An 18617-nucleotide genomic window follows, 5' to 3' on the forward strand; every position below is an offset into this window, starting at 1 on the left:
TTATATATTTTATGGTCAGAATCAAATTTAGGTCAGGACCAACTCGGTCAAATTTTGGTCGAGGTCAAAATGATCGAATTTTGACCGGAGCCAACTCAATTAAATTCGGTTGAATTTCGGTTGTGGCCGACAAAGTTGAATACGGCCAAATTTCGATCGTGACCGACTCATTTATACGGCCAAATTTCACTTTAGGTCGTCTCAGCCAAATACGACCAAATTTGGGTCAAGATCGACTCGACCAAATCTCAATCGGGGCCAACTCGATTGAATTCGACCAAATTTTTACTGGAGTCAACTAGGTTGAATACAACCAAATTTTGGTTGAAGTTGTCTCGTTCGAATACAGTCAAATTTTGTCTAAGTCGACTCAGTCCAATGCTAACTCAACTGAACTTTGATCGAGACCGACTTGACAGAATTCGGCCAAATTTTGTATAAGGTCACGCCAACTCAATCAAATACGACTAAATTTGGACTAGTTGGTCTCAACTTTTGGCCTAACCTAACCAAAAATATAAACTGAAAATTTGGATTGAATATTTTGGATTATCCATTTTAAAAATCTAGATTTAGAGATATTCAATTCATAAAATATATAAAATATATATCATATTGATATTCATATCCAATAAAATGTATTTTAAATGGATTAAGTTTTTAATAAAATAGATATTAAATGGATTAGATCATAAAAAAAAATTGGATTACAAAAAATGGATTTTTTACACATCTCTTCGCATATTGAATGTCAGAACAGAAAATCAATAAAAAAATATTGCCTATCAACATTTAAACACTTTTCTAAAATCATCCATGTAATGATAACAGACATCTGCAAAAGCTTCAAATTACTGTTGTTGCATGAGATTAGCTTTCCTATTTCTGGTAAAATAATGTCATTTCTCTTCCTTCTTTCGATCAATAAGAAACTATTATCTGAATAAGGATAAACAGCAAAGAAGAACCTTAGTTATACTGCAACAAGTAAACCAAAGTACCATTACTTTAAGAAAGAATCAAGTATTTCAAGGCAATATTGTGAGACGTGCAACGTGGAAGGTGAGACGTGGACGTGATACGTGGAAGGTGAGACGTGGGCGTGATACGTGGGACGTGCAACGTGAGATGTGAGACGTGAGACGTGAGACGTAGGACGTGGGACGTAGAACATGAGACATGGGATGTGAGACGTAGGACGTGGGACGTGAGACGTGGGACGTAGACGTGAAACGTAGGACGTGGGATGTGAGACGACGTGGGACGTGAGACGTAAGACATGGGACTTGGGACGTGAGACGTGAGACCTGGGACGTGGAACGTGAGACGTGGGACGTGAGACGAGAGACGAGAGACGTGAGATGAGAGACGTGAGACGAGAGACGTGAGACGTGAGATGAGAGACGTGAGACGTGGGACGTGGGATTTGAGACGTGAGACGTGAGACGTGGGACGTACGACATGAGACGTGGGACGTGAGACATGTGGCGTGGGACGTGGAACTTGAGACGTGGGACGTGAGATTTGAGATGTGAGACGTGAAACGTGACACTTGAGACGTGGGACGTGAGAGATGTGGGACGTGAGAGACGTGAGACGTGAGAGACGTGCGACATGAGACGTGGGACGTGGGACGTGGGACGTGAGACGTGAGTCGAGAGACGTGATACGTGGGACATGGGACGTGCGACGTGAGACGTGGGACGTGGGACGTGGGACGTGAAACTTAAGACGTGTGATGTGGATTTGAGACGTGAGACGTGAGATGTGACACCTGGGACGTGGGACGTGAGAGACGTGCGACATGCGACGTGAGACGTGCGACGTGCTACGTGAGACGTGAGACATCCGTAAACACTAAACCTTGAAATTTATATTCATAAACTTTATACCTCACAATTTAATTGAAAATTTTAGAAGTTTAATAAAAGAATTGTTAATGTATCTATAAATTTGTACTAACAAATTTAAATTATACTTTTGTATAAAATGTATTAATTAAAAGAGATTAAATACATATAAAAGTGAAAGAATAAAAAATATGAGGGTAAAAGTAATAATTAATGTTTATTTAACACATAAAAATAAAAATTATGAGAATAACAACACTAATTTATATTTATTGAACTCTTAAATGAGCGGAAGGAAGTAGAGGATGATCATGATCTGAAAAGTTAAACTAAGGATGGGCAAAAAATCTAATTTTCATGATTTAATCCATTTTTGTTATGATCCAATCCATTTTATGGATTTGAATATCAATCTGATCTACATTTTATATATTTTATGAATTGTTTACCGATACTCTAAATCTAGATTTTCAAAATAGATAATCCAAAATATCTAATCCAAATTTTCAGTTTATATTTTTGGTTAGGTTAGGCTAAAGGTTGGCGTGACCCTATACAAAATTTGGCTGAATTAGACCAAATTATTTCAAGTCGGTCCCGATCGAAATTTGGCCCAATCGGTCCTGGACAAAATTTGGAAGTATTCGGTTGAGTTCACCCTGACCCAAATTTGACTGCATTGGGCTGAGTCGACCTAGACAAAATTTGACCGTATTCGACCGAGACAACCGCGACCAAAATTTGGTTGTATTTAGTTTAGTTGGCTCCAATCAAAATTCGGTCGAATTCAATCGAGTTGGCCCCGATTGAGATTTGGCCGAATCAGCCCTAGCCCAAATTTGGACATATTCGGTTGAGGCGACCTAGGATGAAATTTGGCCGTATTCCAATGAGTCGGTCACGATCGAAATTTGGTCGTATTCAACTAAGTCAGCCACGACTGAAATTCGACCGAATTCAGTCAAGTCGGTTCCGGTCAAAATTCGGTCGTGTTGGCCTCAACCAAAATTTGACTGAGTTGGTCCTGACCTGAATTTGGTCGTATTCGACATAGTCGATCGCAATCGAAATTTGGTCATATTTAGGCGAGTCGGTCCTGACCTAAATTTGGCCAAATTCAGTCGAGTTGGTCATGACCAAAATTTGGTAGAGTCGACACTAGCCCAAATTTAGCTGTATTCGGTCGAGTAAGTCTTGAACTAAATTTGACTATATTAAACTTAGTCGGCTGTGATCGAAAATTGGCCATGTTCAGTCAAGTCTAGGTCGACGAATTTAGTGGAGTCAACTCTGACCGAAATTTGACTAATCAGGCCTTGGCCCAAATGTGTCCATATTTGGCCAAGTCGACTCTGGCCAAAATTTGGTCATATTAGGCAAAATCGGCCCTGGCCGAAATTCAGTCGAATCTAGTCAAGTTGATCTCGACTTAATTTTTGTCAAGTCGACCTTGACTCAAATTTGGTCACGTCGTCCCCGACCGAAATTCGTTTGAAAGTCATCCAAGTTCATCCGATGCTGAAATTTGGCCTCGTTGGCCCTGACAAAAAATCTGTCAAATTCTATGGTGTGAGCCCTATGGACACAAGTTTTAAAAAATTTAATTTGAATTTATTTTATGAAAAATGAATTTTGGATTTTGAACTTGATCCAAATATTTAGATCTGGATTTAAAATTGATCTAAATATTTGGATTTGGATTTTCAAAAAATTCAATCTACTTTTTTTAAAAAAATGGATTTGGATCGAAAATCTAATCCAATTATTTGGATCCAAAATTATGTGGATTGGATCATTAAAAATTCATGATCACCCCTAATTATTTATATAAAAAATAGATATATGTTACTATTTTAAGAATCATAAAAGAAATCAATATTTTGATTGAGAAATGTTAGATTAAATTAGAAACACTACTTCTGATGTGTTTTGCAATTCTTTCCGCTCTTACTATCTAACTAACTGTTATATATAAATAATTCAATTGTTGATTACTAAAAATCATTATTTTCATATTTTAAAATTTGAATTTTTAATTTTCATAAGTTGTATAGGCAACTTCTAATGAATTTTATTTTTAAATAAAAAGAAAGAATGTTACAGATATTTTATTAAAAATATAAGAGAAAAAGTATCATTTATTATATATATATATTTAAAAATTAAAATCATTTTATTTAAAAGATATTCATGCTTATATAAATAACATTTAGATCCTCCCAAGGAGGTAAGTGAAAAATTCCATTTTTTAAATATGTTTGTTAAGCTGTATTTGCAAAACTTAGAAGAAGAGACTAATATATTTTTCTAACGAAGGGGTTAACATCATTAAAAACAAACACCTATATTACAATTAAAATAATAGTATTTTAATTATAGTTATTTTATTTAATATTTTAACTTTTTAATATGGGTTATTAAAGGAGATTATTAATTGGGTATACTTTTTAAAAACATATTAAATTATTATTTTTCTTTTCAAAGATGAAAAATCAAAAGTTTCTATGTTAGGTCTAAGTTTAGAAAAAATATATTTCCACTTACAAAAATTTTAATTTAGGATAAATATGTTTTTAGTTTTTATATTTTAATGCAAAATTGAAATCCATTTTTATTCGAAACTTAACACATTTTTATAATTTTAAAAAGAAATTAATATAGTTATTTTATTTAATTTTGTTAAGTTATTTTTTTAGGTATCAAATCCGTTTAATGTTACATTTGAGTTGTTTACATAAATTTACACTCTTTTTTCAATATTAGCTGAAAACATATTTGACACGTAAAAATATTTAACATAATTAAATTAAAAAAACTACATTTACTCAATATTAAGTTTGAAAATCAAAACTTTTTCAAACATAAACTAATTTCAATATCACGCATATAAGTTTAACAATATTAAGTTTGAAAACCAAAACTTTTTCAAACATAAACCAAAACTTTTTTAAACATAAACTAATTTCAATATCACGTATAAGTTTAACAACTGAAAATATATTTAAACCTTTTAATTTTATTAAAAATGTCCTATAATAATCTCTCAGCTAAATGATTGTATTAGAGGATAATTGATTGTAGAACAATGAACTTGATTACTTACACATAAATAATTAATTGCCTGGAAATTACATTAAATGAGAATATATATTTTTTTAAATCAAACAACTTCAATCAACCACACATTTATATATATATATATATATATATATATATATATATATATATATATTTCTTGGTGGAAGTCTCTGAGCATTGAGGGAGAGAGATAAATTTTTGGGATGTTACTGTTTTCATTTAAGTGAGATGAGTGCTAATAATAAAATATTTAATGAGGTGGGTCTAAGAGGTTTGATGTTGGTAAATCAATGTTCATCATTTTGTTGATTTTTCAAACAGAGTAGAAGTGTTGGTGTAAGAGTTTTTCTGTTGTGCTAATGTATGCAGTATGGTGAGTTATAAACTTTTGCATTGTTTAAGATCTGCCATCATTCCCACTGTAGTAACAAAAATTATTGAATAGAGTAATTTTTTATCTTTTATATAAGTTACAAAAATAAAATAATAAACTTTTTGAAAATTTTTCACCAAAAATAATTAAGTTTTTCAAATAAAACTTTATCAAAATATAATGTCTCATTTCTCTATGTTTTTTTCTTGTATTTTGTTGTTTAGTTATTGTAATGCAAGGAAATTATGTCACATTTTTTATTTAATTTGCTTTATGATTGTTTTACAAAATATTGTAATAATTTAATTTATGTACTTTTAGTAAAAATTTATGTTTTAGTATTTGTACTGATAAATTTTCTTACTTTCTAGTTTTTAAGTTTATCAAAACTTTGTGTTTTAATTTTTATATCTATAAATTTATATTTTATGATTAAACAATAAGAAATTGAGCTCCAATCTGTATGTCTGAAAAACAAGTTGTACATATTATAACTAAACTATTGAAGATCAATTTGTTTGAGAAGTTGTTTAGAACAATGTTTGGAATCGAGCAGTCAACATAAAGACAAAATATTCGAATTCGAGGAGTTGTGTCGAAAATAATAAACTTAAATATAAAAAATATAATAAGAAGTTTTTATATGTCCTATCCATTTTTTTTAAGGTTCAAAGTTATAGTTGATTGTAAATCATTATTTCTTTAGCATTTAAAAACTTATATAAGGTGTTTTTGTTTTCAGAAGAATAAGTAGAAACACATTTCTATTTAATATATACAATTTCTTTCCTTCTTCTTTAAGTATTTTAAGTGAATTTAGGAGTTAGAAAATTATTGTTCCTACACCCATCATCAAAAAAATAAATATAAGAGACATCATATTTAACACAAATTCAAGATAAATATATTGAACCAAAGATAGTAGAAACGATTCATTATTTTCAATTAAAAGATGTTTGATATTTCAATAATGCAATCATCATTTTCATTTAAATTCATATTTTCATCTCTATTTAAGATTTAATAAGCAAATTATCTGATATTTGTTACAGTTTCATTTGTAGCATTATTTAATCTCATATACTCTTTGAAGTTTTAACATTTTACGACGTTTTTATAAGTCAAAATAATTTATAGTTGATTTGATATCATATTTAAATATATTTTTTACCACAATGGTATATGTGAAATAGTTCAAAAGAAATCTAAGAGAAAAGAGAGACAAAATTGGAGTCAAATTTAAATTTAAAAACCTAGATGGAGAAGATGTTGGATATGACAGAGTAATATATCAGAAAAACTTATTTATATTTGAAAATGAAATTCGTATTCGAAAATGCAATTCAAAAATGGAATTTAAACATGTCCAGGCCTAAATAAATAAATAAGCTGGTGTTAATTCCATATTAAAACACCTAACAACCTTTTTCCATAGTCAGTCATATTTAACTATATTTTATTTTGTAGTTTTAATTTTCTTAAAAAAACTTGTAATTTAATGTGTTTCCTCATTATTATAATAAATAGATATGATAAACTTTAATAACCAATTTAATCTGTAATAGACTCAAATAGAAAAAAGTTTTATTAAGAAAAGAAAAAGAAATATGACCGTTATTTTAAAATTGTATCGACGGGGACACCTCATAGCTAAATTGAGCGAGTAGCATAAAAATTCAGAGTCGCGGCGAATAACCGAATCTGTGTCCTTTCCTGTGTCACTCTGCACACTCACTCACTCTCTCTGCTTCACACCGCACTCTCTCCTGTGCGCTTCTCTGAGATCTCAAGAACTCGTTTCCGATTTCTATACGACACCGTTTCGATCCCAAACTCATTCACATCTTCTTTGTGACAACGTACTACATTTCTGCCTCCCGAAACAACAACCTCCGACTTTTCCGAAATGGGTTGCGCACAGTCCCGAATAGACAACGAGGAATCCGTGTCACGCTGTAAGGACCGCAAGAACTTGATGAAGGACGCCGTCGTCGCCCGCAACGCCTTCGCCGCCGGCCATTCTGGCTACGCCGTCGCACTCAAGAACACCGGCGCCGCCCTCAGCGACTACGCACTCGGCGAGACACACGACCCCCACCCTCCGCCGCCCCTCGATCCTCCCACCGTCACCTCTGGCCCTCCGCCGCCACCCCCGCCGCCCATCGAGGACTCCCTTCCTCCCCCGCCCCCGCCGCTCCCCGAGTTCTCCCCTGTACCGCTCACGCGCGCCGCCACCATGCCCGCCGGCGCCATGCACCACAGCAGCCCCGTTCCGCTCACCATCGCCGAGGAGGAGGAAGAAGAAACCCCCAAGCCGGGGAAGAAAACCGCCGGATCCTTGTCGCCGGAGATGAAGACACCGCCGCCGCCGATGCCAGAGTCTAAGGGCATGGCTTGGGATTACTTCTTCATGGTGGACAACATGCCTGGAGCTTCTCTCAATGCTGAAGATGATGACGATGATAATAACGATAATGATGATAATGGTGATGATGAGGGTAAAATGGAGAATGTGGTTGAAGACGAGGTTGAGCCTAAAACCCCGGAGAAAGTGCAGGAACATGTACACGAAAATATCCATGAAGAGCATGATGAGATAAGTGAGGCAAAGAAGCACATTGAGCATTCTAAAACTGCTCCAGCTGAGTTTAGGAGAGCGATAAAGGTGGTTCCTTCCGTTACTCTGATGCAGATTCTCGGTGTGCTTGATGATCACTTTTTGAAGGCTTCCGAGAGTGCTCAAGAAGTTACCAAGATGCTTGAGGCTACTAGGTTGCATTATCATTCCAATTTTGCTGATAATCGCGGTAGGGGTGATTTGTTTCTTTCTGTTTTGAAGTTTGTTGAATTGTTGAGATTGTTTAATTTCATGTGGTGGTGATATGAACAGGGCACATTGATCATTCTGCTAGGGTTATGCGCGTCATAACTTGGAACAGGTCGTTCAAAGGTGTATCCAATGGGGATGCTGGGAAAGATGATATTGATTCCGAAGAGTATGAAACTCATGCCACTGTTTTGGACAAGTTGTTGGCATGGGAAAAGAAACTTTATGAAGAGGTCAAGGTAGGTGTCAACGTTCATGATCTTGCTACCCTTTTCATTATGTTTCATTTTTTTCATTCTTGATAGTATTAATATTTTCTTTGAGTTCAATATTTTGACATTATCTGTGTAAAGAAAATTATGTTGTCAATCATTCAAACATTATCATTAGTATGATTTTTAAGCTAGTTATTATTGAAGTCTATGAACTTAACATACATGAAGGTTTGTGATTAGATGACAATGTAAATATGCTTTACACTATCATTACATGTACCTTTTTCTGATATTTGTATTCATGTTTTGTTGATTTATGATTTTGAGTCACAAAACTTTACTCCTTGTCAACAGCAAGGTGAGCTTATGAAGTTCGAGTATCAGAGAAAAGTTGCAATTCTAAACAAGCAGAAGAAGCGTGGTGCCAGCGCTGAATCCTTGGAAAAAACTAAAGCAGCCGTTAGTCATTTGCATACAAGATATATTGTTGACATGCAGTCCATGGACTCAACAGTTTCAGAAGTGAACCAGATTCGAGATGCTCAACTGTATCCAAAACTTGTGGCTCTTGTTATTGAGTAAGTATTACTCATAAGAAATTTTAAGAGATGCAATGGTACTATTCTGTAGCATTTGATATTTTATTGTGAACTTTCTTTCAGGATTGGCAGTGTTCCAAACTTCTAGCTTGTAGACCTAAATTAGTTTCAAATGTGAAACATTGGAGCATAATATAATCCAGCATCCTAGTAATTGGTTTTTTAACCTTAAAAAACCTTTCATGATGAAGTTTAGTTCTTGGCAGTTTATGAGCCATTTAAATTCTGACCTTGGGTACTGAAGTCCATTTTTTTACTATAGAATACAATTAATCACTAATAAGAGTTATGTTACTATACATGTATAGTTTCCTAGTTGTTCTCAATGCCTAGACGCTACTACTAGATCCTAAATTTTGAGCGTGTATTTTTGTGTTTTGTTTTTATCTTGCTTTGCTACTAAATTGTTTTATTTTGTCTTTTTTCTGTTGCTGAGTGTGTAGACCGATGAACATTTCATTACTAAAATAAGAATAATATGACATGTTTACATCCCTAGCTTTCAATTTGCTCTTATGCTTACTACAACTGAATCCAGAATTTTTAATTCATGGCTTGTGATTGTTTTCTCTTGCACCATTAATGGATCCTAATTGTGAATCCACTTGCTTTTTCTTCAGGATGGCAAATATGTGGGAACACATGTGCACATATCATGACAGCCAGCTGAAAATAGTTACGGATCTCAAATCACTTGATATTTCTCAAGCTCCTAAGGAAACAACAAAGCATCATTACGAACGCACCGTGCAACTTTGGAATGTCGTCCAAGAATGGCATTTACAATTTGAGAAGCTTGTGACTCAACAAAAGCATTACATCAAAGCTCTTAACAGCTGGCTAAAATTGAATCTCATCCCTATTGAAAGCAACCTTAAAGAGAAAATATCATCGCCGCCGAAGGTGCAGAATCCGCCAATCCAATACCTTCTCCACGCGTGGCATGATTATGTTGACAAGCTTCCTGATGAGCTTGCCAAATCTGCTATTTCCTCCTTTGCTGCTGTGATAAAGACCATCATACTTCAGCAGGAGGAAGAGATGAAGTTGAAGGAGAGGTGTGAGGAAACCAGAAAGGAATACTTAAAGAAAAAACAAGCCTTTGAGGAATGGTACCAGAAGCATTTACTGCGGAAGGGGCCTGAAGAAGCAGAACATGAAAGAGGAGAGGAAGTGAACACAAACAACCCTGTCTCGGAGAGACAATTTGTTGTTGAGAGCTTGCAGAAGAAATTAGAAGAGGAAATTGAATCTCACCAAAAACATTGTGTTCAGGTTCGAGAGAAATCACTACAGAGTTTCAAAACTCGCTTGCCTGAACTCTTCCGTGCTTTATCAGACTATTCTCATGCCTGTTTTGATGCTTATGAGAAACTGAAATCAATCACACAGTCACGGGGTGGTGGTGCATGAAAATCAAGTTTTTTTGTCCACTTTTGTGAAGTTTAGTTTATGTATTCCGAACCTATGTAGTGTGTGTTATTGTCCTCACACAAGAAGGCGTTCATATTTTAGCTTGACGTGCAGAATCATCAATCTTGTGTGAAAATTTTGCCTCAGCTTTTCAAGTTCTAACCATCCTTTGTTTATGTACGCATTTTGCATGAGCAAATATATTGGTAGTTGCGTCATGACAGTGATTTATTGGTCCTGCAAGTTTATTCAACCCACTTAGTCCAAATCAAAACAAAAAAAAAATATCATTATCTTCATTCACTTTAGTCGTATGTTGTGACTTGTCATGTTACTGACTTTTATTTATCTAAATCATGAAAACTGTATAGTCATAGAAGACTGTATATTATTACCCTTTACTGTTGAAAAATAAAGGTGGAAATGAAATCAAATCTGTAGCAGATGTATTTGCTTTTGCCATATAAAAATTGGTAGAAAAGCTTAAATTCCCCAAAAGATGCTCTCAGCACAGTACATCTGAAATTTATGAAAGGAATATATGTCATAGAATAACATCATTTGGAATTCCATCTTGTGATGGTACAACAAGAAAACACAAGATGACAGAAACATAAAATGAGGTGTCATGAATAAAGTTGAGAGGTGTCACTCTTGATAAAACCTAATATTTTTATGACATTTCAAAGGATCCAATCCAAGTGAGAACACAGAGGGAGAGTTAGGCAGCTACCAAACAATGACTCTTTTGGCTGTTTTATTTTGGCACATAGAGACTTATCTTTTTCTTCCAATGTGGTTGTCACATGCGTCTGTTCTAGAATCCAAACTGCTTCCTGTCATGGTTGGCGGCGGTTCAGACTTAATGTCACCCAACATATTATTATATTAGAGATAACATTAAAAATACCAAATCTTAAACAAAGGGACTTCACATTTAAAACAGGGTAGTTAGGCTCTGAAAAGCCTAAAAAGAAAGGACCAAAAGGGTCAGTGAAAAACCCCATCTTTTGTCCCCAATAATACACATCCTTGTATGCAGAAGCTCCTTCACTCTGCATGTGACTTTGCCTCTGCATACTTGGTGCCTATATAGAAAATCTCATCTTTATTTGCAGCTTTAGGTGTGAAGAAGAACTTGGAAATCTCATCAAATGGATGTGAAGAAGTACTGGTTTGGTTCAAGAAGTCAAAGGACACAAGACATCAAGTTAGGTCGGAGCTACACAAAACCTCACTATGATGGCACAAAAACAGTGTGGCAGATGCTTTGGAGAAAACTGAAAAGATCAGCAGATAAGAAAAGAGTGTTCAGTTCTCCAACTTCAATGGAGGGTGTTTATGATCCACAGACATACTCAATGAACTTTGATCAAGGAATGGGGTGGATGGAACCAGACAACCTCCCTCGTTCCTTCTCAGCTAGGTTTGCTGATCCATCTAGAATCTTGCCACCAAAACATTTGTTGGATTGAGAGACAACCTCATGCAAAAACAAAAACTTAGATACATTTCATTATGTTTTTTCTGGTATTGTCTTTCAATCAGAATTGGAGTTTCATTGATGTGTAAAACTGCATCTGAGTTTTGTACTTAGTGCCACAGCTACCTGTAACTATTCTCTATGATCAGAAATGTAAAAAAACTTGTCTCATTCTCTTTTTCTTATTTCAGAGTCCATCTGTGCAATTCGGTTGCACATGGCTAAATGCTTCTCTGTTTTTAGCTTTTGATACTGTTCTGGTTAAAAGATTGAATCAACTCATGATTTTTGCACTGTAGGTTATTTATTAGAAAACAATTATGCATACATAGTTTTAGAGTTTATTTATTTGTTATTTCACGTTTATTTATTTGGATTGCACCATGACCCTTAACCATTGTAGAGTTTTGATCTTAGCTTCTGATTTTTGTGATTGTAATTCAGTACATGTCAATTCAATAATGTTTGGTTGTTGATGGTTGACTTCATTATTGCAATGAAAGGGAAATTGCATGTCATGAATAAATAAAAATCATAGCTTGAATGTTTCAACTTTCAAACTTTTGTGCCTTACTTTAATGAAAATCTGACGAAACTCCGGTCCCATTAGTACAGAGAAGTTGTTTTATATCTTAAGTTTTTATAATTTCTGGGACAAACTACTATCTTAATATCTGAAAATGTAAAAATCTTGCACATTCATTTTTGAAAGTTAAAAATGAAAATTATGTTTCAAACTTACATGAAATTTACCAAATATTAATCCTAGCTAATCCACTCACAAAAATACGATATGCAGCATAAGTTTTTTTCCTACATAAAAAAATATTAAATTTTTTTTGAGTTTTTCTTGCTGAAAATTTATGTACTATAATGTTTTTAAACATAGAGTTTTCACTAAAAATATAGGCAAACAAGTTTAAGAAGCCTGTGTGAATAGGGTTTTATGAAAAAAATTATAATTAGCAGCGAATAAATACTATATTATTTGAAAATAATAACTGTTGTTTAAAAATAGCCTTAAATTTACTTTCGTTTGTAGTTGAGGTAAATTCCAAAACACTTTAATAAAAAAAAAAAAAAAAAGTCTCTCTTTTTCTTGTGTCAAACTTCAATTTGGATATTTCATACATGAGAGCAAACATTCTTTTAAACTACTTTATAGCTTTTAGATGAAACTGTAATGTTGCAACTGTTATTTGTTATTTTATTTGTAAGATTCCCATATTTCTGTTGAGATAAGACTCTGAAGGGTAAGAATTTATTTTAAGAATTTCAATATCGATAAGATTGTGTGAAACTATTAATTAAATTAGAATAATGTTGTATCCGATAAAATCAAATATGGGTTAATGTTATATAGATGAAATCAAAGGTTAAATATACTTTTACTCGTAATTTTCAATAAATTTTAAAATTAAATCATTTCAAAATTTTGGATTTAGATCATTTCAAAATTAATTAATTTAATTTTCGTTATACATCTTTCGATTAGAGTAATATAAATCTGATTTTCTACGAAGAATGTTACTATCTTTGTCTAAAAAAATATAAAAAATTACTTACTTAAATTCTATAAGTTTCTTATAATTAAGTATTTTTAATTGAATTTTTATTTAAAAGTTTGTTTTATCTAATATTATATTTTTCAGTTCAGTTTTCATTGTAAATTATATTTTTTATCATCATTATTTGATATTTTTTAATTATTAATTTGATTTTTTATTATTTAATATATAAAAAAACATAAAATAATTGAAATTTTAGAATTTTATTTTTTATATTCTTGAAATTCACAGTATTATATATTTGATATTATAACATTAAATAATTATTTGACTCTAATTAAGAATAGAGATTTGATTAAAAAAACATAATAATAATTTTTATATTTATTTTTTACAAAAATTAATTGAAAATACTTAACAATTTTATGAAGACTCAAAATTTAATTAAATTATTTTTTTTACTTGTCTTTGTAGTCTAATGTAATATATATATATATATATATATATATATATATATATATATATATATATATATATATATATATATATATATATATATAATATTGCGTAAGAATATTTTTTCTAATTTGTGATTTTAGAGGATGATTAAAATGGGTAAAAAAAAAATGGTAAAGTTTAATAGCCTGAAAGGCTCAAAACTTTGTGTGGTACTGCACGTGAACTAGACCATTGATTACAACAACTTTTTAAGGATTTAGAACAAAGAATAGCATAATCATAATACTTTTTCACAAAAAAGCAACATAATTAGTGAGTTGATTTGGGATATATGAACACCGAAAGTTGAAAGTACAGTTCATGTGAAATAAAATATAATTGCTTTAACTTGAATTTAGAATCTTAACAGCTACAATGCTTCAAAAACCTCTGACATCTTTTATCCTTTTTATCATTTGTACTCATATATTCTAACATTTTTTAAAGGACACTATTTTCATTTGTACTCATAATCTTTTTATATATATATTTTTTAAAATCATTTTCATTGTCATAACATTTATATTACAAACTTTTTAACTGTATTTATTGTTTTCTTTTTATTGTCATAACTCATCTATATTTTTTTTTTTTTGTGATAACATTGTGTTTTGTGCATTATCACTTCGCTTTTTGGTTGGTTTGTAACTATGATGCAAGGATACGATATGTCTATCAGATACGTGATATTTTAAAATTTGTAGATACGTGATATATGAATATTGAAAAATGTACAATAATTTTTAAAAACATAATAAATATATAATTGTTATTATGCGAATCCAAATTAAAACATTTGTAGCTAATGGTAGCAATTAATTTATAATAAAAATTATTTTAGTTAACAATTTATAGATCAATTATAATTTTTTGAATTATTTTAGTTGTCAATAATATTTAGTTTATAAATTGTTACCTAAATTGGTTAGTGACTATTTATTTTTTGTCACTAAAATTTGTCATATCTTTTTATAGTCAATTATAATTTTATAATTTAGATAATAAATATCGATAAAGTATTTTAAAATATCAAATAAAAATACTTGATCCAAATCAAAATATTTATACATCATCCATCCATCATAGGTGTGGAGAGTTACTACATATTGGTTTATACATTAAGCATGAGAAAAAATATCATACTGGATTGGGCCCCATCCTCTAGGTTTAGATATGCCCACTTCATGTATAGGCCAACAACATGATTTTCATAACAACATTTTTAGAATAAGATTTTATAATACAATTTCTAAAATACATTTTCCGAACATATCAAGTACATTTTGAAATAAGTTTTCCATAACAGAATTTTAGTACAAACTTTCTAAAGTATATATATAATACCTTACGAAATAACCTCAAAAAGAAGTTGTTCGAAACAACATTTTCAAATATAGGAGATGCATCGTGTGAAATGAGATTTTGAAAACAAACTTTTTAATACATATATGATACTTTTTGGGACGAACTTTCTAAAATAAATTTCTCTTTTATTTCCTCCTCTCAAAGAATGCAGAGGGTGCTTGAGGTAGGGACAAGGTCTTTTAGACTTTTGTGAGTACAGGTGTATAGCAGGGGGTGCAGAAGAAAAAGACCCATATCATTCGGAACCACATAAATGGGAGCTTTTTCATGCACCTCCAAACAATGGGGTTTTCTTCTCTGCACCTCTAAAATCTTTCAATTTTTCATAATGCTCTTTTGATTTTGACAAATAAAAATTAATTACCCTTTTATCTCTCCTCTTTCCTATTTATTCACCTCCGCCTCACATCACATCCCAAACTAATAAACTTTCGGATTTCAAAATCCATTTTCCAATTTAAGATGCACTGGATTCCAAAATCTGGTGTACAAGTGGAATCTATTTTTAGAAAATATTGAATATTGAAATCCAGTACACAAAAATTAATTCGTTTCAAATCAAAATGCATCGGATCTCGGTGTACCGATGAACTTTGTTTCTAAAAACTATCAAATTTTGAAATTCGTCAATTTATTAGTTAATTTGTTTTTTGGTGTGCTTTTTATTTATTGTTTTATTTTAAATTATCTAATAATTATGCTTAAGCTATTTTTTTAAATTTTTATGGTTGTTTTATTTTTTTAATTTTATTTGTATATAATATATTAAAAAAATTAAAAAATAAATTAAACTAAAATAACTAACATTACAAGAAATTGAAAAAAGAAAAGAATTAAAAAAAAATTATATATATATATATATATTACAAAATATAAAAAATTTCAAAATTAGATTTCAAAATTTGGTAATTTATGGATTTCGAAATCTAGAAATTTTTAGAACTATATTTCAAAATTTGGAAATTTTCAAAATTGAATTTTGAAATCCGAAAATTTCCAGAATTAGAAATTTGAAAATGTTCATAATCGGATTTCGAAATTTCTAGATTCGAATTTAGAAATCCCAATAATTTTCAGAACCAGATTTGGAAATCCATAAATTTTTAGTATCAGGTTTCGAAATTCAGAAACTTCTAGAACCGAATTTCAGGATCTAAAATTTTTCAGAATCGAATTTTGAAGTTCAGAAATATTCAGAACCGTATTTCAAAATCTGATTTATTTAAATTTAGATTTTTTTTTAATTAATTTATAAGTGTAAAGTGCTAGTGGTGCATGTTGGTGAGGTATTAAATAGAGTAATTAATTTTTTTTATTTACCTACCCGCCAAAATTAAAAGGGCAATATGAAAAATTCAAGAAAATTTGAAGGTGGTGAAGAAATGATTGGAGTAAGAAGGACGTAGGACCATTTTGGAGTTCAGGATGTCAAAGAAAAACTTTTTCTTCTTTTTCATGGATGGGATACATAAGAATATTAGGGAAACTACATTTCTTTACCTTAAATGAAATAATTTTCTTCACTCTGTTCTCTATTTTTTTTTAACCTACGATGGTGACTTTAATTTTAATTTTCTTTGGATAGCAAGTATGGAAATTCTTTCATTTCCATCTTATAAATTTTAATAGAAAAATAAACAGTTCGCCGACATTCTTCAGCAAGACACACAAAAGCAAACACAATCTAAAAGTTTTATATGATACCTTATTCTTCTCTATATGGTACAAAGAAAATACTAAGTTTTTACAAGGGTGTTGTTTCAGTGCAGTATCCTTACATGGTCTGTGATGCTTTTTGATCCTTTAGCTCAACTTCATGTTCATATATATATATATATATATATATATATGATCTGAAAGTTTTTATGTCAACAGTGAAATTGACATCTGATACGATATATGGTACAAAGAAAAAATACTAAAAGTTTTTACAAGGGTGTTGCTTCAGGGCAGAATCCTTACACGGTGTGTGATGGTGTTGATCCTTTAGTTCAACTCCAGCCACAAGGAAATATGCAGTGTGCCTGAAAAAGTAGTGTTGTTATGGATATCAATTTTTGTTATCTGAAGAGGCAGTGGGAAAGAAAATAAACCTGAAAAAGTTCATGAGTTTCATCTTTGAATCATCATCTATAGCTGAGGTACTGTCCAATGCTTGTCCCATATGATGTAGCCACCTCTCAGCAGCTTCATGTGTCACAGGAAATGGTCGATGTCGTGCAATTAGAGCAGGGTGCCCTACAATTTATATACCAAGAGGTTTAAACTGCACCTGCTCAGGGTCTTCCATAAGAAGCCACTTTTCTTTTCATCCAACAAATTAGGTAGTCCTGAATTTCATTAATTTTTTTGTCCAAGAATTTTTTATCCTTTACACAAGATAGATCATAATCATATCAATGTTTTTCCTAACATTTCATAAATTAGGTTAACCATGTTTTTCAACTAATAAAGTGGATTATATAATATAAAATCAGACGTAAAATTAATTCATCATTAATTTAAAGTGAGTTAAATTTAATGTGCAGTACATTTAAAATTATTTTTATTTCAAATTATATATCAATTTTCACTTTCAGTGTACTTCGTAGAATTTAATGTGGAATGCTTGAATTTCTTTAATGTGAAAACGACTCCAAAACTCTACAAAACTACGTGAAGTACAGAAATTATATACTCTCTGGAAGAAACAGGGGAAGAAAATGAACCTCTTCTTTGAGAATAGAGAGGAGGACCTCCCATCCTCTGGACGAGGAACTCGTACTGGTTCTGAATTGCCTTTTCCTTGTCTGAATTCCCAAATATTGAACGAAACCATTCTTCATCATCATCATATACCCTAACCATCGAAGAATCCCCAAATCAAAACTACTGAACTCAATCATCAACAATTTAAACAAAAAAATAAAACACAAAAGTATGACCTAGCTAACCTGTTGTAGAAATTGGTTGAGAGTGTAACGAAGGTTTGGAGGCCGAGAGTGTGAAACAAATCGCCGTCGTCGATGGCAAAAGCATCATCTGTGGAAACTCCACTCCATTCAGATGCCTTCTGCTGCAGACTCTGCATCGCGAAAGCAGTTATCTCTCTCTCTCTCACACACACACACACCTTCTCTCTCTTCTTAACTAACTTTTCAGGCGTTGTTCTTCCCACACGCAGAATCAGAACCTGTGACCCTGTGGCTTCAGAGTGCGAGGTAAGGGTATATATGTAGGGATCAATATTACATTATTCATTCCGTCATTTTCATTCCCCATAGTTACGTTACGATAACAAAAACGGTGTGCGCAAAAATATAATTAATCCTATAAATTTCGAATACAATCTAATGATTATTTATTCCAAATATAATTCTTTTGACGGCTGATTAATCAAGTATTAATGTTCACATAATCTTTAAAATA

At 31.9% G+C, this 18617-nt stretch overlaps 3 protein-coding genes across 3 annotated transcripts; 2 read left to right on the plus strand and 1 right to left on the minus strand.

The window, feature by feature from the left end:
* The first annotated feature begins 6972 nt into the window (after window positions 1-6972).
* Window positions 6973-10573, plus strand: LOC114164760 (protein ALTERED PHOSPHATE STARVATION RESPONSE 1-like). Its single transcript, XM_028049517.2, has 4 exons — window positions 6973-8108; window positions 8192-8367; window positions 8698-8921; window positions 9563-10573. The coding sequence occupies exons 1-4, from the start codon at window positions 7208-7210 to the stop codon at window positions 10353-10355; spliced, it is 2094 nt and encodes a 697-aa protein (XP_027905318.1). The 5' UTR covers window positions 6973-7207; the 3' UTR covers window positions 10356-10573.
* Window positions 10574-11509: 936 nt separating this feature from the next.
* LOC114163708 (uncharacterized) lies at window positions 11510-11830 on the plus strand. The gene has a single exon (XM_028048002.1). The coding sequence runs from the start codon at window positions 11510-11512 to the stop codon at window positions 11828-11830; it is 321 nt and encodes a 106-aa protein (XP_027903803.1).
* Window positions 11831-16882: 5052 nt separating this feature from the next.
* Window positions 16883-18411, minus strand: LOC114162573 (group 2 truncated hemoglobin 3-1-like). The gene is made up of 4 exons (XM_028046502.2): window positions 18143-18411; window positions 17918-18048; window positions 17303-17447; window positions 16883-17233 (listed from the first exon to the last, which is right to left on the minus strand). The coding sequence occupies exons 1-4, from the start codon at window positions 18277-18279 to the stop codon at window positions 17128-17130; spliced, it is 519 nt and encodes a 172-aa protein (XP_027902303.1). The 5' UTR covers window positions 18280-18411; the 3' UTR covers window positions 16883-17127.
* Window positions 18412-18617: the final 206 nt, after the last annotated feature.

The sequence above is a fragment of the Vigna unguiculata genome, chromosome 9, assembly GCF_037176805.1.
Source record: "Vigna unguiculata cultivar grain cowpea cultivar isolate G323 ecotype 2 chromosome 9, ASM3717680v1, whole genome shotgun sequence".
NCBI classification, from domain to species: Eukaryota; Viridiplantae; Streptophyta; class Magnoliopsida; order Fabales; family Fabaceae; genus Vigna; species Vigna unguiculata.